Here is a 26551-nt window from a genome sequence, read left to right on the forward strand (position 1 = left end):
AATGATAATAATAATAATAATAATAATAATACCCACATCCATTAAAGTAAAAATGCACTGATTTGTTCCCATTTCTGTAAGTGCATCCCCAGTTTCCCCTTTTTGAAGGCTATATTTTGTATTCCTCGTCTCTGTAATCTTTAAGCATATTTTTATGTACTACTTTCTGTACAGATGGCAGAGTTCCTTTTTATTTCTAGAAATAAAAATGATATACTTTACTAGAAATATGATACAATTAATTACAAATATTCTAGCAGTATTGCCGGATATTCCCATAAAAATGGGTTTCCAATCATCACTGTCAATTTCGATTAAATGTAACTTTTGAATTACCTCCTGCCATGATCTTTTAACTTTAAGACAATCTAATAATAAATGTTGGTATGTCTCTACTTCTTGTCTACAAAAGGAACAAAAATGGTCAGCTCAAAACCAAATTTAAAGAGCTCTCTTTTCGTATAGTACAACCCCTTGTAATTGTTTGTATTGAAACTCTCTTTGTGTATAAATTTGCCACCAAAATAACTCGTCAGAGAAAGCATTGATGTTACAAATTTATTTCTGACTCATGTTAATCATTATGTGTCAATCTGTACATCGCCTTGGAGATGTGCTCCATCGTCCTCAACATGTGCTCCATAAACTACACTTGCTAATATATGTATATTTTATCAATTGTATTGGCGTCATGTGTATTAATCTCATCACATTCTCACATCATCGTTCTTTCTTAGCTCTTGCCACACCCCCTCTCTATCTTTCTCTCTCTCTCTCTCTCTCTCTCTCGGCCATTTTCACGATCCTATCATATTGCTTTATTTTCCTCACTTCTCTAATTGTTCCGTGTGTCCATGCTTTATGCAAGAAAATGCTAAGTAGGAACTATTGATTATCTTGCATCAGTTTGTTCTATTTTTCATATGGCATATGACAATAGAGCAATTATGGAAAGATCATCAATTATCAATAAACTCACCTCATCTTTTAGTAATATTTCATCGTCTCGCACATTATTCTCTTCTGTTATCCTATATCTAACTGATATCTGTTTATATTATTGCGTTGTTATACTTAAATGTAGGAACACACTTTTTTATCTTTCTTTTTGAAAAAGGTGAAGAAAAATTAAAATAGCATGCAATAAGTAACCTTTGATTAAAGGAAAATAATGAGATTCTATGATCCGTTTTACTCTGTTTTCCTTTTACACCATGTTAGTCTTCTACAAAATATTCAGTTTACTAATTCTGTGTGTTCCTTACAATCTAGCTTTAAAAAAGCCCATCATAGTCTATTAAGGTATATATATACATATATATATATATATATATATCGATGACGTACCATCATGATGTTACAGTACTGAACATAAGTAATACTTCAATTAAACACGTTGACATTACTATTCACTTTATTCAACCTGTCCTGTCACAACGTACTACCTCTCGGATCTAAAAGCGTAAATAAAATCACAAAAGCACGCTTGAAATCAATATGATAGTCTGACCATGCTGACAACGAGAAAAATAAATCATGTGAAATTACTGGGCTTTATTGTGAAAAAGTCATATATTCATATAAATGTGTGTTTTAAAAGTACGTATCCTATTATTAGTAACTCGCATTTTTATTTCTAGAAATTATTTACATTTTGTCAATAGTTTCTCGAAATCAATTATATGTTCATTGTAAATACACAGATATAACATTTGTATTCTGCTTGAACAGACACAACCTCTCTTTTCCAACTATCTATAATTATTATTACAAACATATTTGTCTTTCTTCATCTCGTCTTTCTTTGCTCTTATTTATACCACACTCATTTCCCTTGGGTTTGTTCTCTCTTGCTCCCTCTGTCTCTCATTATGTCTCTGTCTCTGTCCCGGTCTCTCTCTCTCTCTCCCTTCTCTAAGTAACAGATAATGATGTTACATTAATGACAATGAAAAATATTTAAATTAGACATGTCGTCTATATATATACTTGATATAACTATTCACTCTATTCAACATGTCCTGTTATATTACCAGATTGAAGAGCTAACGCACGAGTACGCGAATCTAGGTTCTGTTGCATCCTCTCATTATGCGAGAGGTCTCTGCTTAATGCCTAATCTTCGATCACTGAAGCTACGCAATGCGGAGCTCAGTGATGAGTTCTACTCAACGATGGCCTGTGAGGCATCAAACTCAAAGGTATACCAAAACAAGATTTGTATTGGAAACGATTTTTTTTCCCCAATAGTTTTGCAATCTTCAAACTGAACATATAGTGATAAATATTTTTCACATTAAAAAAAAAACAGAAATCATTTATTGTCATTAGTCACTATTATGCTCATATCAATATAATACTCTTACAATACTGATAATAAGAAGCATGAGTCATGCGAATAGATTAAAGTGGATTTTAATGTCATAATGATATAAATTCATATAAATGCACATTTTTAAAGCATGTATCCTATAAATAGAATTTGCATTTTGTTTAAGAAACAATTTATAGTTTGTCAATAGTCTCAAGAAGATATTATATTTACACTGTAAAAAGAAAGAAATAACATCTTTATTTTGCTTGAACGGACACTCTCTTTCTTTTCCAACTATTCATAATTCATTACATTTTACTTTCTTCATCTCGCCTCTCATTGCTCTTACCACACCCATTTCCCTTGGGCTTTTTAGCCCCTCTCTCTATCTATCTCTATCTTTATTTCTCTGTCTCTGTCTGTGAATCTCTTTCTACACTGTTGGTCATAATGGTGGAATAATTATTTTTACCCCAGTTTAGGGAAGGATTTTTAAAAATTATTTATTTCTAATAGATCTAGATAATTGCATACATTCTCAGATTTTATTGAATATTAATGTGAGAGGGTTTGTTTTGCGTGACTGCTAAATCATATGTGTGCTACTATGCTAATCAGCTAGGGAACCTACGTCCTTAAATCACAATTGACAGTAATGAGGATTAATGCCTCACAAAAGGGCCCTTATATAGCTGATCGACACGATTTTTATCCTGGGGCCTCAGAGTAACGAGGCCATTGCTTAGCCCCTGAATCATGACTGTACGCAGTGTTTGCTAGGGTACGCGGCCGCCCCCACAAATCCCCCAAAACGAAGAAAATGCGATAAATTGTCAAAAATTCATTGCATTTTCCCCCGGCCCCCAACAGGAAAAATTCCTCTGTAGGGCCATGCATTATGGTTCAAGGCATGGCCATACATAGGAATTTTTCCTGTTGGGGGCCGGGGGAAAATGCAATGAATTTTTGACAATTTATCGCATTTTCTTCGTTTTGGGGGATTTGTGGGGGCAGCCGCGTACCCTAGCAAACACTGCGTACAGTCGTGATTCAGGGGCTAAGCAATGGCCTCGTTATTGTGAGGCCCCCGGATAAAAATCGTGTCGATCAGCTATATATTAGTGCCCTTTTGTGAGGCATTAATCCTCATTACTGTCAATTATGACTTAAGGACGTAGGTCCCTTAGCTGACTAGCATAGTGGCACACATATGATTAAGCAGTCACGCAAAACAAACACTCGCAAATTAATATTCAATAAAATCTGAGAATGTATGCCATTATCTAGATCTATTAGAAATAAATAATTTTTAAAAATCCTTCCCTAAACTGGGGTAAAAATAAATATTCCACCATTATGACCAACAGTGTATATATCTTTTTCTCTCTCCCTAGCTTTAAAAGTCTAAGTAGAGGTTAATGATGTTCCATTTAATGAAAATGAATGATATTTAGATTACACATGTGGTCTAACTTTGATAATACTATTCACTCTATTTAATATGTCCTGTTACCTCACCAGATTGAGGAGCTCAATCAATTCAACGCAGATCTGGGTTCTGCTGCATCCTCTCATTACGCGAGAGGTCTCTGCTCCATGCCAAATCTTCGATCACTGATGCTAACCAAGATGATGCTAAGTGATAAGTTCTACTTAACGATGGCCTCTGAGTCATCAAAATCAAAGGTATACCAAAACATGATTTGTATTGGAAACGATCTTTTTTTCTTAATAGTTTTGCATTCTTCAAACTCAACTTATGGGGTCACTGTTTTTACAAATAAAAAAAAATCATTTGTTTTCATTGTTTCTTCTCTTCTCTTACCACATATATTTCCTTTTGGGCCTTTTCCCCTCAATCTGTCTCTATCTGTCTCTGTCTCTGTCTCTCTCTCTCTCTCTCTTTCTCTCTCTCCTTTTCACTTTCCCTTGCTTTAAAAGTCTAAGTAGAGGTTAATGATGTCATATTAATGACAATGAAACATATTTAAATTAGACATGTCGTCTATACGATATTACTATTCACTACATCCAACCTGTCCTGTCACAGATTGAGAAGCTAACGCTCGGGTACATGGATCTGGGTTCTGCTCCGACAGGCCTCTGCTTCATGCCTACTCTTCGATCACTGGGTCTGACCAGTGTAAAGCTGAGTGATGAGTTCTACTCGACGATGGCCTCAGAGGTATCCAAATCAAAGGTACATCCAAACACGATTTGTATTGGAAACGACTTTCTCCCTAATAGTTTTGCAATCTTCAAACTGAGCATATGTGGATAAATGTTTTTGTTCGCATTGAAGAAAAGAAATTTTTGTTGTCATTATTCTTTATTATGCTCATATCAACATTATACTCTTATTTTACTGATAATAAGATGAGTCATGTTAATAAAGTGGATTTTAATGTCGTAATGATATAAACTTATATACATGCGCAGTTTTTAAACACGTATCCTACAAATACATTTCGCATTACATTTTTAGAAAATATTTAAATTTCGCCAATAGTCGCAAGAAATTAATTTTACAAGTGCATTGTAAATAGACAGATATAACGCTTTTATTCTGCTTCAACAGACACAGTCTCTCTTTTCCAACCATCTATAATAGATCACATTTGTTTGTCTTTCTTCATCTCGTCATTCTCTTCTCTTACCACATCCATTTCTTTTGGGCCTTTTTTTCTCTCTATCTGTCTCTTTCTCTGTCAGTCTCTTTCTCTCTCTCATTTTCTCTTTCCTTGCTTTAAAAGTCTACGTAGAGGTTAATGATGTTACATTAATGACCATGAAAAATATTTAAATTAGACCTGTCGTATATACTTGATAATACTATTCACTCTATTCAACCTGTCCTGTCACGTCACCAGATTGAGAAGCTAACGCACGGGTACGCGGATCTAGGTTCTGTTGCATCCTCTCATTACGCGAGAGGTCTCTGCTTCATGCCTAATCTTCGATCACTGAAGCTGTACGATGTGGGGCTGAGTGATGAGTTCTACTCAACGATGGCCTGTGAGGCATCAAAATCAAAGGTTTACCCAAACATGATTTTTACTGGAAAGGATTTTTTTTCCTTCCCCAATAGTTTTGCAATCTTCAAACTGAACATATGGTGATATATACTTTTCACACTAAAAACAAAACAGAAATAACTATTGTCATTAGTCACTATTATGCTCATATCAACATATTGCTCTTAAAATACTGATAATAAGAAGCATGAGTCATGTTAATAGACTGGATTTTAATGTCGTAATATAATAAATTCATTTAAATGCGCATATTTAAAGCCCGTATCGTATAAAAAAAAAAACACTTTTGTTTTGAGAAATTATTTATAGTTTGTCTATAGTCTCAAGGAGATATTACATATGCACTGCAGATAGGAAGAAATAGCATCTTTATTCTACTTGAACAGATACTCTCTTTCTTTCCCAACTATTCATAATTAATCACATTTGACTTTCTTCATCTCGTCTTTCCTTGCTCTTACCACATCCATTTCCCTTGGGCTTTTTAGACCCTATCTCTATCTATCTCTATCTTTATTTCTCTGTCTCTGTCTGTCTCTCTTTCTATCTCTCCTTTTCTCTTTTCCTAACTTTAAAAGTCTAAGTAGAGGCTAATGATGTTCCATTAATGAAAATGAACAATATTTAAATTATACATTTCGTCTATACTTGATAACACTATTAACTCTATTCAACATGTCTTGTCACATCACCAGATTGAGGAGCTAAATCACAAACATGCAAATCTGGGTTCTGCTGCATCTTCTCATTACGCGAGAGGTCTCTGCTTCTTGCCAAATCTTCGATCACTGAAGTTGGACGATGTGAAGCTGAGTGATGAGTTCTACTCAACGATGGCCACTGAGTCATCAAAATCAAAGGCATACCGGACACGATTTTTTTTTTGGAAACAATTTTTTCCAAATATTTCTGCATTCTTAAAACTAACCATCAGTGGAGTAATCTTTCTTCGCCCCCGTTTACTGTTATTTAATCACACAACCTCCCACCCGCTCTCTCCCCCTTGTATTGTAATAATATATTACATGCACAATATAGATAGACAGACATAACATTTTATTTTGCTTGACAAGACACGGTGTCCTTTATAACTATTCAATACATTTGTTTGTCTTTTTTCATCTCGTATTTATTTCGCTCATACCACAGCAATGTCCCTTGGTTTACTCAGTCTCTCTCTTCTCTCTTTCTCTTCCTCCCGTCTTTCTCTCTCTCTCTCTCCCACCCCTTTCTCTCCGTTGTACTGGAAACTATTTCTTTCATATAAATTATATTGCATTCTCCAAACTAAACATAATGCTATTTCGCACTTTTTTCTAAAAAATGTTTGGGCATTAGTCAAAATCACACTCATTATAAAACAATAGTCTGACCATGCTGACAATCAGGAAAGTGAATCATTTGAATTGAATGGACTTCTGTGTCATGATTATATAAATTTAACCGATCCTCACTTTCATTCATTTGAGACATTCTACAATTTTTCTTTGGAACTACAGATTATTTTTTCGTGATGACAGCTTTATTCTTCGATTCAATTTAGATGACAATGGTCAAAGTGAAATCGGGTATAATGCAAAGACCAACAATTCTTTTAGAAAATATAAATGTGAATATAGAAATGCGTATCATTCCGACAGGGGCGGCGTTACAAAAGACAGGTTTTCATACATCATCCAAAAATTTTCGAAATCGAGACATGTGCCCTTCCTCCTACAATAATTGCCTCCTTCGAAGTGAACAAATGCCGTCCTGCGATAGGAAAATTTCCTTCCTAAAATAAAATTTCCCTCTTTTCTATTAATGTGTCCCTGGTTTTTACCCGTTTGTAAAAAAAAATAAAATAATAATAATAAATACCTAAAACAGAAACAAACAAAACAAAGATCGAAACTAAAGACTCAACGAAAAGCAACACTTGTTTTTAAAAATAAAAGCCTTTTCAGTAGGTCTGTATATCTGCCTGTGTTCTGCATTTCGTCACTATGGTTTCCCTACAAGTATAAGCAAGCCAGCTATGTCTTCTGTGTGAGATGCTTGATGCCAGCCCCTCCCCCATCAGAAAAATGGCCCTCTTGAGCTAGAACTCTGTTTTTCCAGCTGATGTGAAATCAAGGATTTACATCATTAATGCAATAATTTTTGTTATGGTATTCCACTGTTATTTCTCAATTACTAAGTGCCAGTATAAAGCAGGGCTCCCACTTAGCCGAGTTGGAGCCTCGAGTTGTGGGGAGCTAGCGCGAGCTTATGGCAAGCCGTTTTATCATTAAAAAATATCAAGAAATCAATGCTTTATATCAAGAAATAATTTTACGTTGTAAAGCAATGGTAATTCTTGATATCAAGAATTCGATTTCGTGATATCAAGAATTGAGTTCTTGCTATCAAGAAATATGTTTTAATGATAAAACAGCTTGCCATAAGCTCGCACCAGCTCGCCACAACTCGGCTAAGTGGGAGCCCTGCTTTAGTAATCGATCCTCACACTGACATTTGTGAGGAATATGAGAGTACTTCTTTGTCTCTATTAGGATTGAGTTCGTCTCTCTATATTAAACTCAACTTACATAGCTGTCTCTGTTTGCTCTTGTCCTCCCATCTCTTTCTGTAAGTCTTTTCTCTCTTTCTTACTTATGCTTTTCTATGCTCTCTCTCTCTCACACACACACACTCTCTCTCTCTCTCATTCTCTCTCAAGCTCGCTGTCTTTGTTTTCTCAGCCCCTGTCAATGTTTTTCTTATAGACTATTTTCTTGTTATTATCACTTATTGAATTTTCTTGGCAATTTCTTAATATATCTCCCTCTCATCAGATGGAGATATAAGAATTTTGCCCTTTTCTGAATAGTATCGTGAAGTAGAAACCATTACGTGCTCATTTAAGGAGAATGATGCTCCCTTTTTACTAAATGTAAAATGGAATTAAAAATATATATGAATCTTAAAAATCACTTTTTACCACACATGTATTACATAAATTAGGATATTATTATCGTCATTGCCTATTATAGACAAATGGCTATCTCTATTGGGTAATGTAGAAATGTTAGATTATAATATGGCTTCTATGAAAAATGAAAACATATATCTCGGTGTTTATTTCTTCGATTTATTGATAAAAGTAATTAATCTATAGCAATTAATTAAAAAAAATGATCAATTGAAAAATATTTGTAATGTATTCCTCAACTAATAGCTTGTAACAGTAAATACATAATTTCTGTTTTTTCGTTTACAACGCATTAAAGGAGAACTAACCCCAAAGAGTAACTTTAGTGGTTCTAGGAGATTTATTGCATTCTTGCCCATCAATCTAAAAGATTCATGTATGAGAAAGGCATAAAGCAAGAATAAAGTACAGTTTCTCAGCAAGACATGGGCATCGCCATTTTCTTGATTGCATGACGTACTATGCCAAGTCGTTTATCAACTAAATGTTTTTAAATTTATGGATGCTTCCTTCCCAGGTGTTTGTGGCGTTTCATTCACCTGCTATTATCCTTTGTACTCCAATTGACAGAACGCAAATTGCATAAATAAGTTCGTGCTGTTCTGGAGTGAACGTTTCGCATAAATTAAATTGATTTATCAACCGCTATATTTTTTTTAATAAGTGAGTTACAATTGTTACCCTATTATATATTTTTCGCCAAATGTAATTCTTACGTTCTTGGCTATGAATTTCCCTCATTGAGAAGTAAAGGTTTTGTTATTGAATCAAAAAGTCTTTCCAATTAAAGCTTGGTGCATAATACATGTACAGCTCCGCCTGGTACGTCACATTTTCAAGAAAATGGCTGCAAAAGGCATACCAAGAAATCTTCATTTATATATCTCTTGTATACGTTCGTAAGATTTATTGTACATCAAGGGGCAGGAATTCATCTCGGTTTTCAGAATATATACACTTATTCTTTGGGGTTAGTTTTCCTTTAAGAACCAATAATTGTGAGAACTTCATGATTTTAACTAATTTAACGGTAGTCCATATGACCAAGTTATCAGGTAACAAGTATTGCCTAATGCTACGTTCACACGTGGGCGAGTTGGAAGTACGAGTTTGCGCGAATAGTGGCGAGTTGACTTTTAGGGGTACTCGCGATAACTCTTAATTTAACTCGGGATGACTCTCCGTAACTCGCCGCAACCCGGAACAACTCTTCACAACTCATCGCAACTCAATTCAATTCGCGTGAGGTCGCAGTTAGCTCTCAAATTTTTCAAACAGTTTAAAACTTGTTCAAGCTCTCGAGAACTCCTGAACACCTTGGTCAAAATCGTAACAACTCGTAGTTAACTCGCCATACTCGTGAAAAACTCGTCATGGACTCTTTTCAACTCGTAGTATCCGGAATAAATTTCCATAAATTACCGTAAATTTCCATACACGAGTTCCCGCGAGTCTAATGCGAGCATTTGAGAGTTCTGCACGAGCGCACCGAGTCTCTGGTGAGCTAATCACGATGTTTGCACGAGTAGGGCGAGTTATACCGAGTTTGATTAACGGGAGTCTGATCACGTGATTTCAATTTGGCAATAAAATAAGCTCGTTTTACATCTACATTGAACAAGTTCAACATGATAAAGAGCAAGAATTAGAAGGAGAAACATAATGATCTGAAGCAGGGGCGGCGGAGCGTCTTCCAAAGTAGGGGGACACCAACAAAAAAAGGGCACCTTATACAAGCGAAATCTCAAAGCGAAAATACAATTTTTTAGACATTGGTATATACCCCTACATTGTGATTATGTTATGAGGGATGATCATGCTCTTTATACATCATACAAGATATTGCTTAAGCAATATACTTTGCAGTTGGGTTTGATAGTCTGAATATTCATTTGCGAGCGAGGGAAATTTTTAAAATGCGGGTTCAAAGAAAATCACAAATATGGCAAATGACGTATTACTAGAAACTGGTAAGCTAACAGATGGCCATCTTCCAATATTTAGGTCAACTACATATTGGGTGATTTATAAAAATACAAATAAAACCACCTCCATGGCATCTGGGATATGCGAGAGATTCGCCAGAAAAAAAAATAACGATGTTTGTATGCCGTCACAATGTGAACCAATTATTTCTCAAATTATAATGATTTTAGTGCATATAAATGTGATGGAATTTTACACCATTCAAAAAGGAATATGAAACCGATTCTGATAACTAAATTCTTTTGTTTGTAAATATACAGGATAGGGGTTAATGAACACTCAATGAAACCACACTTTCAAATTTAAAACCCCCTGGAATGATAGCATGGACGCATTTGTTCCCTCTTGAAACGCCGAACATACCGGGGTGCATGCAGCTGAAAATACAATGGCGTCTTATTTTGTTTACAAGCGACGGATTCCTTTATTTTTTTATCGCTGCATTTTTCTTCAAAAATAAAACCATGCGTGGGGTTTAGATCGAGTGAGACAATAAATTAAAAATTAAGCCTGATGGTAGTGAAATAAGAGAAATAACTGAAGAGACGAAACAGGCACTGAAAATGCGTGAGATATCATGGGACATCGATCTGTTTGTGCAAATTCTGTTCAACATGTGACGTCACACATCTCAGCAGCAATCAGATGGCATTTCAGGTGCTATGCCGGGGCTGTATTTAAGCGTTTTGTAATTCATAATAATCATTACTTCAAATCTTTCCAAGCATTAAATTTTGATAACCTTGTCAAATCAAAGTGCCACCTTTGTAATAATGACAATAAAGTTAGTTTTTAAAATCAATGAACCTTCTCTTTTAAGGCCCGGTCACACAGCCCTCCCACGGGCGTATCGCGGCCGAATCACGGCCAAAAAATTTCTGCCCGTGAAGCAGACGCTGTTGGACGCTTTGAGGTCGCGATAAAGACGCGATACAGCCGTACTTTACCCGTCGTTACACGCGGTAAGAAATTCACACGCGGTTGGCCGCGCGAAAAAGTTTTGGGCTGCCCAAAAATTTAGACCGCGGGTAATCGCGGGCGGTACACGTGGTACACACGCGGTAAAGACGCGGTACAGACGCGGAACGAACGTGCTAGGACGTGCTACGGCCGCGGTTAAGACGTGGTTACACGCGGAATTGGACGCGAAATTTTAGCGGGTAATCGCGGGTGGAGCACGGTCATAGCACGTTTGTTCCGCGTCTGTACCGCGTTGTTATCACGTGCATTAGCGTGTGTACCGCGTGTAAGCGTGGTAGGCCGCGGTACCGCCGCGCTTCACCCGCGATAAGGACGCGGAACAGTCGCCGGCGTCTGTTCCGCGGGCATACCACGGGTAAACCGCGGGTAAGCCAATTTTGCACATTTTCCACCACGGGCAACCGCGGGCAAAAAAAAATCGCGAACTTTTACCCGCGATACAGACGCGAAAGGCTGTGTGACCGGGCCTTTAGATCTTTGAGGTCGCAGTGCGAAAAATTACATCTTATACAAAGAGGTAAAAACCCAATCCTGATGGGGTTATAACGGAAGACTAAAAAGACCTTTGACAAGTAATATAATTATATCATCTATTAATGCAAGCGAGCTTTGGGGGAAATTGCTTTTTGTCCCTCTGTTTTAGGGGCACGTTCAATGATGTGAGGAAAAGGGGACAAGCACTTAGAAAAGAAAAGGAGCACGTGTCGAAGTACAAAGGGTAATTATCAGAGGTGAAAATGGGGCACTTCTTCCACTTGAAAAGAGGCACTCACCAGGGATGAAAAAACGCACTAATGAGAATGGGAAATGGGCATTCTTCAACGGAAAAAGGGTTACCCATTTTGTTATGGGCATTTATGAGGGGTGAAAAGGGGCATTTAAAATAAAGGGGGGTTGGGTCCCCTATTAGAAAGGAAAGGGTTATGTATTATTGTTCAAAGTTAAATTATTGGAGCTTAAAATGGGCACTTGTGAATATGAAAAGGGGCACTTATAATAAAGGAAAATGTGCACTTGTGAAAGAAAAGGGGCACTGACCAAATTTTAATAGGGGTATTTATTGGAGGAGAAAGGGCGCTTTTATAAGAAGGGGAAGTGGCTCTTAAAAGAAAGAAAATGAGGCACATGTTAAAATAAATACACTTATCAGGAATGTAAGGTGAAAAATGATTATGAGAAGGGGAAGGGGCACTTATAAGTAATAAGAGCATTTATTAGAAGAAAATGGAGCACGTGTCAAAATAAAAGGGGCAGTTATTAGAGGTGAGAAGTTTGTTACAGTAAAACGAGCATCTCTCAGATTGGAATAGGGGCAATTATCGGAGGTAAAGGGGGTCATTTAACAAAGATGAAAAGGGGCTCTTTTGAGAATGAAAAGGGGCATTTATGACAAAGGGAAAGAGCTCTTTTTTTTTGGGGGGGGGCACTTATCATCAGAAAAAAGGCACTTATTAGAAAGGAAAACGGGCACATGTGAAAATAAAAGGTCCGCTTATCTGAGTTAAAAACGGGTAGTTATTAAAAGGGAGGGTACACTTCTTACAAAGGAAAAGGGACACCTCTCAGATTTTAAAAGAGCAATTATTAGAGGTGAAGGGGAGCACTTATCAGAAGTGAAAAGGGGCACCTCTTGTACCTGAAAAGGGGCGCTTACTAGAGATTTAAAAGGACACTTATGAGAATGGAAATGGACACTTATTACAAAGGAAAAAAGGAACTTTTCGAAAGAAAAAGGGCACGTGTAAAAAAAAGGGGAAGGGGCACATTTACTATGTAAAATGGGGCACTTCTTACAAATTTAAAGGTGTACTTTTTCCCATGTACTTGGGGTACTTGAAAAAGTGGGGGGGGGGGCTGTACCGCCCCTGCCCCCCCCCCGCCCTCCCCCGGAGCGCCGCCTCTGATATAAAGAGTTCAGAGGAAGTGACTGAGTCGCTGGTAGAAGTAGGGTCCGAAGCAAGACCCGAAACCGGGCCTAAAACCGGGCCTGAAACTGGGCTCTTCTTCAAGAAGGTCATTGAAGACTGCAATATCCATTTGGTCACCCATCTTGGAAAAAAGAAAATGGCTCAATAAATCCCGCTCTTTTCGAGTCGTATCAAGGTCGGAATTATTCGTATGAAGATCGTGACAACTCGTATTAACTATGTTAAACTCGAGTCACGATCGGGATCACTCGAGCAATACTCGGCATTACTCGTGGTTTGGTCGTTGCTACTCGTGCTGTGCTCTGTTTAATTCGACTAGACTCGATGCAAACTCGAAAATTTGCCTTTCCCCCCTCCCCCCCCCCCCCCCCCGAGTTGCCGCGAGTTCGAGCTCTCGGGAAAACTCGCAGCAACTCGTACTTCTAACTCGCCTATGTGTGAACGTAGCATAAGATTGAAAAGTCCTGATATTAACATGGCACAATGTCAATTCGCGTGCCTGTCCAGTGACAGATGTATCACATATTTGAAGCAATTCATGCGAGTGTCCTTTTGTATCTAGTGAATTTTGAAGAATTAAGAAAATGCTTACTAATCCACATTGAAGGATACAGATGAAATGAGCCTACTGAAAACAAAAGGGAAAAAGTATACAAATATTGACTGCTCATGAGGATGATGGTGGAAATTATCACTCCCAAGGTGCTGTTCATACCGGCCCACAGTGGGCCAGGGAGGAGCCAAAGTGCGCCAAAACTAAGTTTGGGTGATTTCTTTTTTTGAATTTTTTTCTTGCCCAGTTGAAAGGTAATACATAGAGGAATACCTCAGTAAAATATTTAATTCCGGTATGCACAATAAGGGTATAAATTTACTACTTCAAACAGCAAAGTCCTACATATTCACAGTTTTAGTGCAAAAGTGACTTATTTTATAAATCTTTCAATTGAACATGAAGTTTTTAAGTTATTGATATGAAATTGCTCTCACATATTCCTGATAGTTCATTTCGTTGAATGAATGGGTTAAAATTAATAGAAACACAATCTTCATGATATATTAAAGGGTAATTCGCTGAAAAATGGACTAATTATCCATGTTTTTTATAAATCCAAAAGAAATGTTTAGATCTCCGCAATGTACCGCTTAAATTTTAATACCACCATATTTTCTGATATCTAAGCTTCAAGTTGATACCAAATTTGGCTGCCCAATCTTGCCCATTGTTATGTAAGAGCCGATTTCCCTTGCCACATTGCCCCTGAAAAATGTGGGTTTTTGGGGTCCGCGGCTGAATCATGAAGGATTCGTGGTCATAAATTACGGCGCGAGGGGGCGCGTGACACTTGTTCTGACACCGCGGACCAAATTAAACACATTTTTCGGGGCAATGTTGCAAGGAAAACGGCTCTAACATAATAACGGGCAAAATCGGGCAGCCAAATCTGGTATCAACTTAAAGCGTAGACATCATAGAAAATGTTGGTAATAAAATTTAAGCGAAAATCCCTCGAAATCCTAACATTTCCTCTGGATTTATAAAAAATAAATCCCCAAACATGAGTTTTGGCGCACTTTGGTTCCTCCCTGGCCCACTGTGCGGCCTTAAGGGCCGCACAGTGGGACAGGGAGGAACCAACGCGCGCCAAAACTCATTTTTGGTAATTAAAACAAAAAAAATTCTTGCCCATTTGAAAGATAATACATTGAAGAATACCTCAGTAAAATATTTAATTCCAATATGCACAATAGAGGTATAAATTTACTCCTTCAAAAAACAAAATCTTACATATTCCCTGTTTTAGTGCAAAAATGACTTATTTTATAAATCTTTCAAATAACATGAAGTTTTTAAGTTATTGATACGAAATTGCTCTCAGATATTCCTGATAGTTCATTTCACTGCGTGAATGGGTTATAAATGGATAAAAACACAATCTTCATAATATATTATAGGGTAATTCACTGAGAATGGACTACTCATCAATATTTTTTTTAATAAATCCAGAGGAAATGACTAAATTTCCAGGGATTTCCGCTTCAATTTTATTACCAACATTCTCTCTGATATCTAAGCTTTAAGTTGATACCAGATTTGGCTGCAGCCTTCTGCAGATTATTATGTTCGAGCCGATTTTCCTTGCAACATTGCCCCGTAATATGTGTTTATTTTGGTCCGTGGCTGAATCATGAAGGATTCGCGGTCATAAATTACGGCGCGTGGGGCGCGTGACACTTGTTCTGACACCGCGGACCAAAATAAACACATTTTCCCGGGCATTGTGGCAAGAAAAATCGGCTTAAAAATAATAATCTGCAGAAGGCTGCAGGCAAATCTAGTATCAACTTAAAGGTAATACAAAGTTTTGGTATGGGGTCATGAATTTGGTTCAAATTAATATATTGGAAGCATATGCGATTTTACAATATTCAGTGATCGTTGTCGCGGTTGGAATCGAGTCTAAAGTGATCACATTGTAAATATTAAACTCTTTCAGTTGTATAGCTCCCTCTCAAGACTGATATTACTTTAGATTTAAAACCATTTTTCCTGACTACAATCGACCGATTTGCTATTCCCGTTCAGAAATTATATTTCAGAACTGCATATTCTGACATTTTCATGGTCGCAGCTACCATAAAATGGCCTTAGGCGCTATTTGAATAATTTGAAATTTACCGGGAGCACCGGTAAATTTGTATTATTCAAATTTCTCGAAAGCAGAAGTGCTTTAGGGACTCAATTTTCTAGTGCTTATAATACATCGACAGGGGCATCCAAATATTTTATCAACATTTTAAAGAATAACTATCCATTCAATTTTCAAAATTTCCCACAACTTTGCATTTCCTTTAAAGCTTAGACATCAGAGAAAAAGTTGGTAATAAAATTAAAGTTGAAATTCTTGGAAATCTAAACCTAAATCTTTCGTCTGGATTTATAAAAAACATGGACTTGTCCATGTTCAGTGAATTACCCTACAATATATTATGAAGATTGTGTTTCTATCCATTTTTAACCCATTCATGCAGTGAAATGAACTATAAGGAATATGTGAGAGCATTTTCATATCATGGCTTACAAACTCCATGTTAAATTGAAAGATTTATAAATAATAAGTCATTTTTGCACTAAAACTGTGAATATGTTAGATTTTGCTGTTTGAAGGAGTAAATTTATACCCTTCTTGTGCATACCAAAATTAAATATTTTACCGAAGTATTCTTCAATGTATTATCTTTCAACTGAGCAAGAAAACAAATTATAAAAAAGAAATCACCAAAAATTGGTTTTGCCGCACTTTGGTTCCTCCCTGGCCCACTGTGGGCCGGTATGAACACCACCAAGGGAGTGATAATTTCCACCACCATCCGATTACAGAGCAGTCCATATTTGTTTTATATGGCTCATCCTTTTCATCGATTCATGATTAGGTCTAGCTGTAGGTCTAGCTTTAACAAAGACGAAATGAGATCAAGAGGATTTACTCACCAGAAAAAGAAGATCCAATTGTGCAAAGTTCAATTGTTAAAGGGCAAGTCCACTCCAAAAATAATTTACTTTCAATAGAAGCAGAAAAATCAGACAAACCAATAAAAAAAAAAGTCTGAGCAAAATCGGATAACTCATAAGAAAGTTATGAATTTTTAATGACATGAAAACTTTGAAAATCACAAGACAAATTGGCAACTTACTTATGAGTCTGTGACGTCATTGCCTCACTATCCACTAATTGTTTTCTTTATATTGATAATATAAATTTCAAATTTTCCCCCTAAAATATTTTATTTCCTCACACCAGCATCCAAGCTATATTGAAAGTAATGTGATTTTGTGTGGATGCAGAGTCATTTTTGTCCAGTTAAATCATGACAAACTCGAATTTTTATAAACTATTCATATAAAAATCAATGATTATGAATATACAATATTCAGAAAATAGTATCAATTCTTCAAAGTTCATAAAAGATTTTGTGAAATGTCATGCACATAATATGATACAAATCATATAACCTGGGCAAAGGCATGGGGAAATCAAGTTTTGGGGGATAAAAAGGGAAATTACTGGGATAAAAAAATATAAAGAAATTGATAAATAGTGAGGCAATGTCGTCACAAACTGATAACCATATTGGCGATTTGTGAAGTGATTTTGTAAGTTCCATAGTTTTTCATACTTTAAACAAAATCATAACTTCCTTATTAGTTATCCGATTTTACTCAAATTTTATTTGCTCTGTTTCTATTGTTTTTCTGCATTTATTGAAAGCAAATTATTTTTGGAGTGAACTTAGCCTTTAATTCCAGTTTATCCAATGCTGAATGAAATCCAATATCAAGAGTCTATTTGCTCCACACAATAACATATTTACAGTCTTTCGAAGTTCAAAATAGTTTCAAATATCCGACGCTAAAATAGATCCAACATCAACAATCTTTGCTCCTTACAGTAACATATTTACAGTCTTCGCAAGCGCTCTTAAAACCTGACCCAAATTTTGTGTGTGCAAAACTCGCGAAGGGGTTACGCGTTCTATATCACAGGGTTTTGGGCGTTCTATCATTTGACCTTGGGTCAATTGATAGAACGCCAAAACCCTCTGACGCAATGGTAGATCGAGATGCGCCTTGTCAAGTGATAAAGTTTTGACCAATCAGTGAATAAGAATCTATGTGTTTACGTTATCAATTCAATCAATATTCATGAAAATATCAGACAAAACTTCCATTTACACCCACTGACTGTCAATGTTTTGGTAGAAACAGCGGAAGATTATGTGCCGATAAAAGAGAGAAAAAGAAGGAACAAATGGATGACAGAGGAGATTTTTTTTAATGATGAAAGATAGACAGAAAATTGGAAATAGACAATGCAAGAAATATAGGGACCTAGACAAAAAATTAGCCAATAGTGTAATGAGGCAAAAGAGAGTTTGCTAAACGAACAATGTGCAGAAATTGAAAATCAATTCGATAAGAAAAGTAATGTTTACCAAAGAATAAATGAAATTTTAAGGTAAAAAGTCTGGTTCAAACCCTGGCTGTATCAAAGGAAAAGATGGGTCAATCCTGTTTGAAATTAAGGACAAAATGAGTAGGTGGACGCAATACATTGGCGAACTTTTTGAAGATAGTAGGGAGGCAATGCCGAGTTTTGCAGATGAAGTCAAAGGGGATAAATTTTTTAAATCTGTAGTCCGCTGGGCAATGTCAAAGATGAAGAAGAACAAAGCAGCTGGACCAGGTGGTGTGGTCACTGAAATGTTTGAAGTATTAGAGGAATATGGTGTTGATAGATTAACAGAAATTATCAACAAAATATATGATGACGGAACATTTCCAGATGAATTGGGCAGATCTTTTTTTCATTACTCTCCCAAAGAAACCGGGAGCCGTGGATTGGGAGCAATATAGGACAATCAGCCTTATTTGCCATATCACTAAGATTATTTTGAGGATTTTACTTTTGAGAGCAAGAAGTAGAATAAGTCCCATGGTCGGAAGGGAATAGTTTGGTTTTGTAAAGGATGCGGGCACAAGAAATGTAATATTTATGGTTAGAAATATAACGGAGAGAGCAGTCGAAATGCAAAAGGATGTATACATGTGTTTTATTGATTATTCAAAGGCTTTTGATAAAGTAAAACATTCAGAACTTTTTGTAGAACTGAAAAAGCTTGATATATATGGGAAAGATCTAAGACTGCTACAAAGTCTATATTGGAATCAGTTTGCATGCATCAGGGTAGAAGGAGAGTGTAGTGAATATATTAACATCAGACGGGGAGTCAGACAGGGTTGTGTTATGTCGCCGGACCTGTTCAATATGTATAGTGAAATCATTCTAAGAGAATTGGAGGATGAAAATGGGATACAAGTGGGTGGCCATTCAATCACAAATATTAGATATGCTGCTGGCACTGTTTTATTTTCTGAATCAGAGAAAGATCTCCAGAGACTCCTGAATGTAGTTGTAAAAGAAAGTGAGAGAATGGGACTAGAGATCAACTATACCAAGACAAAGTGCCTGGTGTTCTCCAAGAAGAGCAGTCCAAAATGTTACTTGAAACTGAAAGAACAGATTATTAAACTAGTTTCCTCATTTAACTACCTCGGTAGCATGATCACCGAGGATGCCAGATGTGAGACAGAGATCAAGACAAGGATAGCTCTCGCTAAGTCTGCATTTTCAAAGTTAGGCAAAATTCTGACAAATCGAACAATGAGTATGAGGACCAGAATAAGACTTTTGAATTGTTACATCTACCCAGTACTTATGTATTGTAGTGAAACATGGACTTTAGCCTCTGATACTAAAAAGCGTTTGGAAAGTTGCGAAATGTGGTTTTTAAGAAGAATGATGAAACTCCCTTGGACTGACAAAGTTAGTAATGAGGAAGTTCTTACACGAGCTGGTGTGCAAAGGAAACTGATACGTGAGATGCTGATTAGGCAGTTGAATTTCATGGGTCACATTACACGTAAAGAAGGCCTTAGAGAATCTTGCTTTGACAGGGAAAATTGTGGGAAGAAGGAGTAGGGGAAGAAGGAGGATACTTTGGTTGAACAGTCTGCAGAAATTGTTGACAGAGAGGAGTGAAAGAACAGGGAGTGGTACTAATACAGATGGCTAGGAGTCGAGGGTTGTGGAACAGCATGATCGCCAAAATCAAACGATATGGCACTTAGAGAGAGAGACTGTCAATGTCACGAGTCAAAACCACACAACTCAAATTAACCATGCCAGTTTTATGGCTAAATCATCCTTTCGCATTACTAAGTAATTTACCTACGGCTATCTTGCCTGATAACCTCATAACGAGGGGTGTCGATTTGTATCCGTGGTTGGGGGGGATGATAGGTGCCAAAATAATTTTCGGCAATGGATCAAAGCAACCAGGAGGTAAAAGCGTGTGGCATGCTGCACCCCCTCCCTTCCAAGTTATTAACTTTTTCAAGTTACCCTCAATAAAGATAACATTTCAGAGGATATAAGAGTGGTAATAAAATTAATAACATGCTAAATGTTAGTCCTGACTCTTGCCTGCAGTGTGGGCCTACCAGACTGATATCATCTAATTTTACACGAAATTTAGGCATTACCAAAACAAATCCAATGGTGAGGGATATCAACTTGTAAAAGTATTATGTTACCAGTGGGCAAATGCATTAATAAGCAACCAGGAAAGGTTCATTCTTTATTTCCTGGCGATAGAAACATACATTTTATGCATATTGATGTCTCCAAACAACATTCATCGTGAAAAGCCCATTCCAATATTCTGTGTTAGATGATCTCAAAAAAACATAGTTCTCATTAGTAAATGAAAAACCTATTGTTATTGGTTCTTCATTTGACTCTGTTCCTTCTTTAATTAAAGCAACTGAATCCTCTCTGCGGGAAACTCAATTCAATGAAACAGAATATCACTGATGCAAAATTTGGTTCTCAAAATTACAGAAAATTTCCACTCCTGGGGGGTGTTTCACAAAGATTTTAAGTTGAACTTACCTTTAAGTGGGACTTAAAAATTTTGGAAAGCCGTTAGCATCTTTGAAAATATTTTGTAAAAGTCATCTTAATAGACATAAATGTTGATTAAAATCATTCATATTTTCTATTATCAAGAAAATTTAATGTTCTTGATGTGGAATTTATGAAAAGTCTTAAAAAAATACTTCAATTTTTTATTTTGGAAATATTTAATTTTAAGGCTCCAAATGGCTCTCCATAACTTTTAAGTCCAACTTAGAGATAAGTTCAACTTAGGATCTTTGTGAAACACCCCCTTATCTCATACAAACTATCTGTTTCTTAAAAAAATAATATAAAACTTACGTTCCAACTACCAAACAAAAAAATTCCATTATCTTCTTCTTCTTCACCCAGATATACTTATCATACTAGATACGCACTAAAATATAAGCATAACATTCCCCTAAGGCCCTGACCAGAGCACTCTTTTTTTCTTCAAAAACTATATAACCAGTCTTAAAAGGTGCATTATTATTGGAAGGTGTTATAAACAAAACTTCAAACTTAATATCATTCTAACCTTAAAACACACCTTAACTATCTTATACCTGTTACATTTGAATACAATAAATAGGCCTACATCAGCTTTTCAATAAAACAAAAATAAGTTGGGACATAATAATCTTTCTCCAAAATATCGAACTGGAATATTCTGTTGTATTGATTGTTAATGTACATAAAAAGAGCTTATCTTCAAGAGGCACTACATCCATGTGTGTAACTTAAGAAAGATCTCTTTGTTTACCCGATTTTGTTCAGGTGTCTATGGAAAATTGTTATTAAAAGATGCATGTGTTCATAATTTCTCTCGTAATTTAGGTTAATAATTTTGTTCAAGGTATATAGGAACATGTTTATCATTATCTTCATTTGCTATCAAAAGATTTTGCTCCTTTCGAAAAATAGCTCTTTAAATGTTTTACACGTAGAGATATAAATAAACAAAGAAATGGATAAAATAAATATAACAAAATAGATACTGAGTATGAATCAGGGAACAAACTGAAAGTTTCGTCTCCTACATGCTGCCATTTGGAAAAAACGTCTTTCTCTTGTCTTTCTTCCTTTTCTTTTCCCCTACCTTTTTTTTCTTTTGCCCGTTTCTTCCCCTTTTCCCTTTTCCCCAGGTAGCAAGCCCATATGGGGATGATATGGGTCACTTGTGCCATCTGGGCTAAATGGAACCCATATAATATTTAGTAACCCATATGGGATCTATCTGGGCCAGCCCTAATGGACCCAGATGGGAATGAGCTGGGCGTACATGCACATAGAGGTAGAATATGAATATGCCCATATGGGGAACACATTGGGAAAATCTGGGTTAACCAACATGGGATATATCTGGGTTAACCAATATGGGTACCAGATGGGATTAAGCTGGGCATACCCATTTGGGCCCAGTTTGGTATGGGTCCCATTCGGGTCCCATCTGTCTTATATGGGTTTACCCATATTATATGGGTCCCATATGTTTCTTGGGTGCAGATGCCTAAGGGCCCCAGATGGATTTCCATATGGGGCCCATGTTTCAGAGAATATGGGACCCATGTGGGTCCCACATGGGCTTGCTATCTGAGTTATTATCCTCTCTGTCTCTCACTATCTCTCTCTCCCACTCTCTACTTCTTGTTTGCACTTTTGCGCTTCGCACTTAACATTTAGCTCGTTGCTTTTTAACGCTGCGGCTTTGCATTTGGCGCACTGCATTTCTATGATGCTGTTCATTGAATAAATTGAATAATTCATCAATTCCTGATGAAGCCGTATGAGCGAGAATTCAATTTAATCTTGTCTCATTTACTTTGTTTTCCATTTATATATGTAAGTATTATGAAAATGAGATGGCAAAATGTGTATATAGATGGTCATCTTGCTAGTAATAACCTTTAACTACTCTCATCGGGCTCTCATCATTAACTTTTCTCTTCATTTTTGTTGATGATGAATATTTTTTTTTTTTTTTTTGGGGGGGGGGGATAATTGTACAGGCCATCCCCCCCCCCCCCGGGATCGACACCCATGCTCATAACATATATATCCCTGACCTTACATGTCATTATTTAGGTTTCATATGTGCCTTTATCAACTCACATACATGTACAATCCTATCCACTTGTTATACATGCTTATGCGAGCAGCCATTTTGAAATGCCCAACCATGTAGCTATTTCATAACCCTTTTCATCAAAATACAGTTACTAATACACTCCAAATTATCACAAATTAATAATCATACTATTTTTTAACATCTGAACTACAGGATTTGACATCAATTAACACTTACAACATTGGGCTTCGACAGGATTGACTTAAATAATAATCGGTGGAATCACTGGGTATATCTTCCCACTCACATAAAAATTTGCTGTCCGTAGTGGTAAACGCCCCCACCGGCCAAACTAATTTATACAAAATGACGACTTAATTCTGTCCGCAACACTATGTATGAGGTATATATAATATAACGTACTCTCTTGAAGATATAATTTTGATGTAATGTCATCCCACCGATACAATAGCTTAAGTAACTCTATTGAAATACATCATGCCAAACATATTGAAATGCTTTTTTGTTTTGTTCATTATAATATGTTGATTTATTTGAACTATAGCAGAAGTCGAGACAAAATATGCAGACTTAGTGCATGATAAAGTTACAGGGATGCAGATTCATATGCTGTTAGATGTGATTTAAAAAGATGTTTATGTTAGTAAAAACAATAATTGGATCGCATCGTGGATTTCTCTTTGGTGTGAACTGATAAATTGTCTTGGCACAGATCCAGACGCTGAGTATGTTGGATGTTTCCACGATGAGTCCACGAAGACTAGACTCCATTCTCTCGCTACCACGCCTCCAGTCACTCGCCTTGGGGGGTATCGGACGAATTGACATGGACGATGGAGAGACTCTGGTTTGTATCTTTACCATTCTAAGATTGAAGTCAAAATCCTCTTTTTGATCCAAGCTCAAAAGGAAGGGGTTAAGTAAGCAAATAATTACCGTTGGCGAAGGTGATGGGACAAACTATTACTTCCGAGGCGATCTGGATGTAGCTATCCTTCCGAAGATCGCCGAGGAAGTGATAGTTTGTCCCATCACCTGAAACCAAAAGGGGATTATTTGCTTTATATTCCACATCGGAAACTTTTCACTTCTTCCGTTATTTTAGAGCAACAAGTCATCAATTAACAGCTAGCTTACGGTGTACGAAACGTACAGTGTATGCAGCATTGTGGTGTGACCATAGTTCTCGCGTGACCAAAGTTCGCGTACTATACACTAAAAGCGCTTAAAGAGGAGAGCAATACGCAACGTATACAAATAAAGTGCGTTGCACTCTGTAGATAGTACTTCTATCTTCAGTGAAAGTGCGTTGCACTGTGTAGATTACACTATCTACTGAGTACAACGAACTTTCCTTCATCCATCAATGATGGGCGAACTATGTTTCATCATGTGATTTACTTTTGACCAATCGTAGAGCAAGATTCTTACTAAGTGGAATATTAAAAAAAAATAGACTAAATATGACTGATAAAGGAATTGCCGAAAGGATAATGTATTTCTTCTTGAACTCAAGTTGAAGGGAGTTTAGCATGACGAGACTACGTGTCTTTCCTGTGGCCATACTCGGGGCCAATTGGGTAACGACTACGGACGACGAGACCGCAGCACGTGCGTGCAACATACGCGAAACCGAAGAGTGAGGAGAACTTCGATCGGTTTCGCGAACGATAGCGCGCTGACCATGGAGAGACTAAGTTGCTGACTACCGTTTATCAAGTCCATTCGTTTACATGCAGTTGTCCAAAAGAAGACGTAGATGGCGTTAACCAGCATTTGCCATGCTACACTCCCTTTAACCCTAATAAGGCCGGGGGTACATCATGCCCCCCCCCCCTCCAAGATTTTTCTTTGTTGAAAATTGGACCTACGGTTACAAGGTCATGTGACCTTTTGTCTTTGCATGTCAGCCCGAAAATCGCTCATTTTCGTGATTTGTGTACAAAACTTATGGACAAGTCATTTTACCTAAAAAAATAGATCAAATATGGGTTGTTGGGTCTTGTTCAAAGTTTAGGTGGTTGTTTTGGGAGTCAAAATAGTTGAGTTGTAGTTAGAAATGAAATAAAACAACAAAATCAATAAAATACATAAGTTACAAAAAACAATTAAATACTCAAGAAATTATCAAAACAAGAGATAACATTAGGAATAAGCTGGCTCTTCCAATTTTTTTTTTGTCGTATTATTATTCAGAATGGTCTAATGAATATATGTAGTGAAAAAGAATGCTTAAATATGAGTAATATATGATTTATGGGTTAAAATGTGATTTGTATGACCTTATTTGCATAAATTACCATAAATATGCAAATGATTGAATTTTTCAAAAACTTGAAATTATCATAGTATTCTATACACTTCACTTGACATGCGTGCAAATTTTCGCGGAGATAATGCCCCCCCCCCCCCGGCCGTACTAAGACCTCAAATAGCCCGGCCTTTTTAGGGTTAAAACGACATATACTACGGGCTGTTTAGTAAATCTATGGATGGATTTATAAATCAAACATATAAAGATGCACAGTCACAGTTTTTCAATTTGGGATTAAGTTTAACCATGCATATTTTCTAAAAGCTCTAAAACTTTCAGTAATGTGAAATCATGTAAATAATTTGTTTTAGTCTCGCTGAACTAATATCATGATAAAAAGATGACAATGAGTACTATATATAATCCCGTCTTCTTCCATTTACAAAGGTGGATTAACCCTCGTTAGTAAGTTGGCTTTAGTCATGATGGTGAAAACAGACGAAATAAAGACTAACATTTTAATGAAGGTTTTAGAAAGGACGGACAAAGAATAAAAACGTTTTTTTTTTAATGTGAACGTCGATAATGCTAATGATGTGAGAACTCGTGATTGCAATGCAGTCATGCTGTGTTATGTCATACAGGGAATAATCCTCTAATTTTTTGTATCCAAACTACTGCAAAACAGCTTTTTCTTGAGTCTTATGATTGACAAACCTTTTGTTGTGGAAAAAGAAATCGGTTATAATAATTCTTCCTGAACGGCATCGAATATGATTGAAATATCAATGGAACATTCTCTATATCTTTTATAATCTCGGCATCCAAAAGTTCGAAATATTTGTATTCTTTGTCCTATTTGCCACAAAACTACGCGTTTGTTTATTTCTTCTTATATTCTTTAAACTGACGAAATCCCTTAAAGTTTAATTATTGTATATTAATTTTGCGGAATATTTCCAGGCATGATATGAACTCTAAAAGTACTATATTAAAACAATAATGAGTCAGGTTATCTATAATTTCTTAAATTAGCGTTGGTTTCCATTCAAACCATATAAAGTGAGTTTTTTTTTGCTTCGCTGTTTCTTGTAGACTCGTCAAACATCCTCAGTAGATGAGCTGTCTGTGGGGAATAAGCATGTGACCAGTCTGTGGTCTCTAGGACTTCATACATCATGTCCCCGAATAAAAACTCTCAAACTGGACTGCTCAAGACGGGAGAATGTCTCATCAGTTATCGTCGAAATGGCCTGCTCTCCATTCCATCATCTAACTCACCTTCACATCGAGGGAGATCTGCCTTATCCATCATTTCCTGCTGTAGAAGTAACTACACTGGATGATCCTTTGTCGTTCTGCAAGGCGGTTAATACATCCTGTCCTCTGCTCACCAAGTTGTCCATTACCCGCATTGGCCTGGGCAACGAGAAGACAGCCGAGATCATCCTACTCATGAAGGCTCATCCGAACCTGACAAGCATAGAGTGA

At 36.7% G+C, this 26551-nt stretch overlaps 1 protein-coding gene across 1 annotated transcript in view; it reads left to right on the plus strand.

The window, feature by feature from the left end:
- LOC105436577 (NACHT, LRR and PYD domains-containing protein 3-like) overlaps positions 1–26551 on the plus strand; it is a 37189-nt gene extending 10638 nt beyond the window's left edge. Inside the window, exons 5-9 of the mRNA XM_030991047.1 lie at positions 2037–2201; positions 3836–4000; positions 4365–4499; positions 5185–5292; positions 26156–26551. Coding sequence (XP_030846907.1) covers positions 2037–2201; positions 3836–4000; positions 4365–4499; positions 5185–5292; positions 26156–26551 — 969 coding nt within the window. The remainder of the gene's footprint in view (positions 1–2036; positions 2202–3835; positions 4001–4364; positions 4500–5184; positions 5293–26155) is intronic.

The sequence above is a fragment of the Strongylocentrotus purpuratus genome, unplaced genomic scaffold, assembly GCF_000002235.5.
Source record: "Strongylocentrotus purpuratus isolate Spur 01 unplaced genomic scaffold, Spur_5.0 spur5_scaffold_2, whole genome shotgun sequence".
NCBI lineage: Eukaryota > Metazoa > Echinodermata > Echinoidea > Camarodonta > Strongylocentrotidae > Strongylocentrotus > Strongylocentrotus purpuratus.